Source organism: Buceros rhinoceros, unplaced genomic scaffold, assembly GCF_000710305.1.
Source record: "Buceros rhinoceros silvestris isolate BGI_N320 unplaced genomic scaffold, ASM71030v1 scaffold28489, whole genome shotgun sequence".
Lineage (NCBI taxonomy): Eukaryota > Metazoa > Chordata > Aves > Bucerotiformes > Bucerotidae > Buceros > Buceros rhinoceros.
Window position 1 is genome coordinate 2,887 of NW_010431360.1, and position 555 is coordinate 3,441.

The following is a 555-nucleotide window of genomic DNA, read 5'->3' on the forward strand; positions in this document are numbered from 1 at the left end:
GCTTGCCTCGGGGTGACGGTAGAGCCAGCTCTTGGCCTTGGCCATTGTGTTGGAGCCACCGCCTTCAACCATGTAGGACATAAGTGTCCACTGCAGGAAGGAGAGGAGTGGAATGAAAAGGGTGATGGAGATGGAAGGAGATGAAGAAGATGTGAGAGGCCAGGTGAAGGTAGGACCTGTGAGCCACCCCGGAGCCTGGGGCACAGCTGCGCTGAATGTCCCCCACCTACACACCCTAAGGCACCCACAGCTCTGGGGTGTCGTGGCTGGGGGCATGCCAGAAGAGAGAGCAGAGAAGCCCAGCTGGGAAGCCCACATGGAGGAGCCACATCACTTACAGGTGCCCCAGAGAACCCGATGAGGGGTACCCTGCCCTCCAGGCTGTGTCGTGTCAGCGTGATGGCCTGGAATACGTAACCCAGCTCCGCGGTCACGTCCACCTTCTGTCGCAGTTTCAGCAGATCCTCCACCTCCTTCAGGGGTTCTGTGAACGTGGGTCCTTTTCCAGGGACCATGACAACCTCCATGCCCAGCGCCTGGTGACATGGGAGAATG

The 555-nt window shown here is 59.3% G+C and overlaps 1 protein-coding gene across 1 annotated transcript in view; it reads right to left on the reverse strand.

The window, feature by feature from the left end:
- The window catches only part of UROD (uroporphyrinogen decarboxylase), a 2,654-nt gene that overhangs the window by 1,347 nt on the left and 752 nt on the right, over positions 1-555 (reverse strand). Inside the window, exons 4-5 of the mRNA XM_010143415.1 lie at positions 339-536; positions 7-90 (exon numbers count right to left, since the gene is read on the reverse strand). Of these exons, the coding sequence (XP_010141717.1) occupies positions 7-90; positions 339-536 (282 nt within the window). The remainder of the gene's footprint in view (positions 1-6; positions 91-338; positions 537-555) is intronic.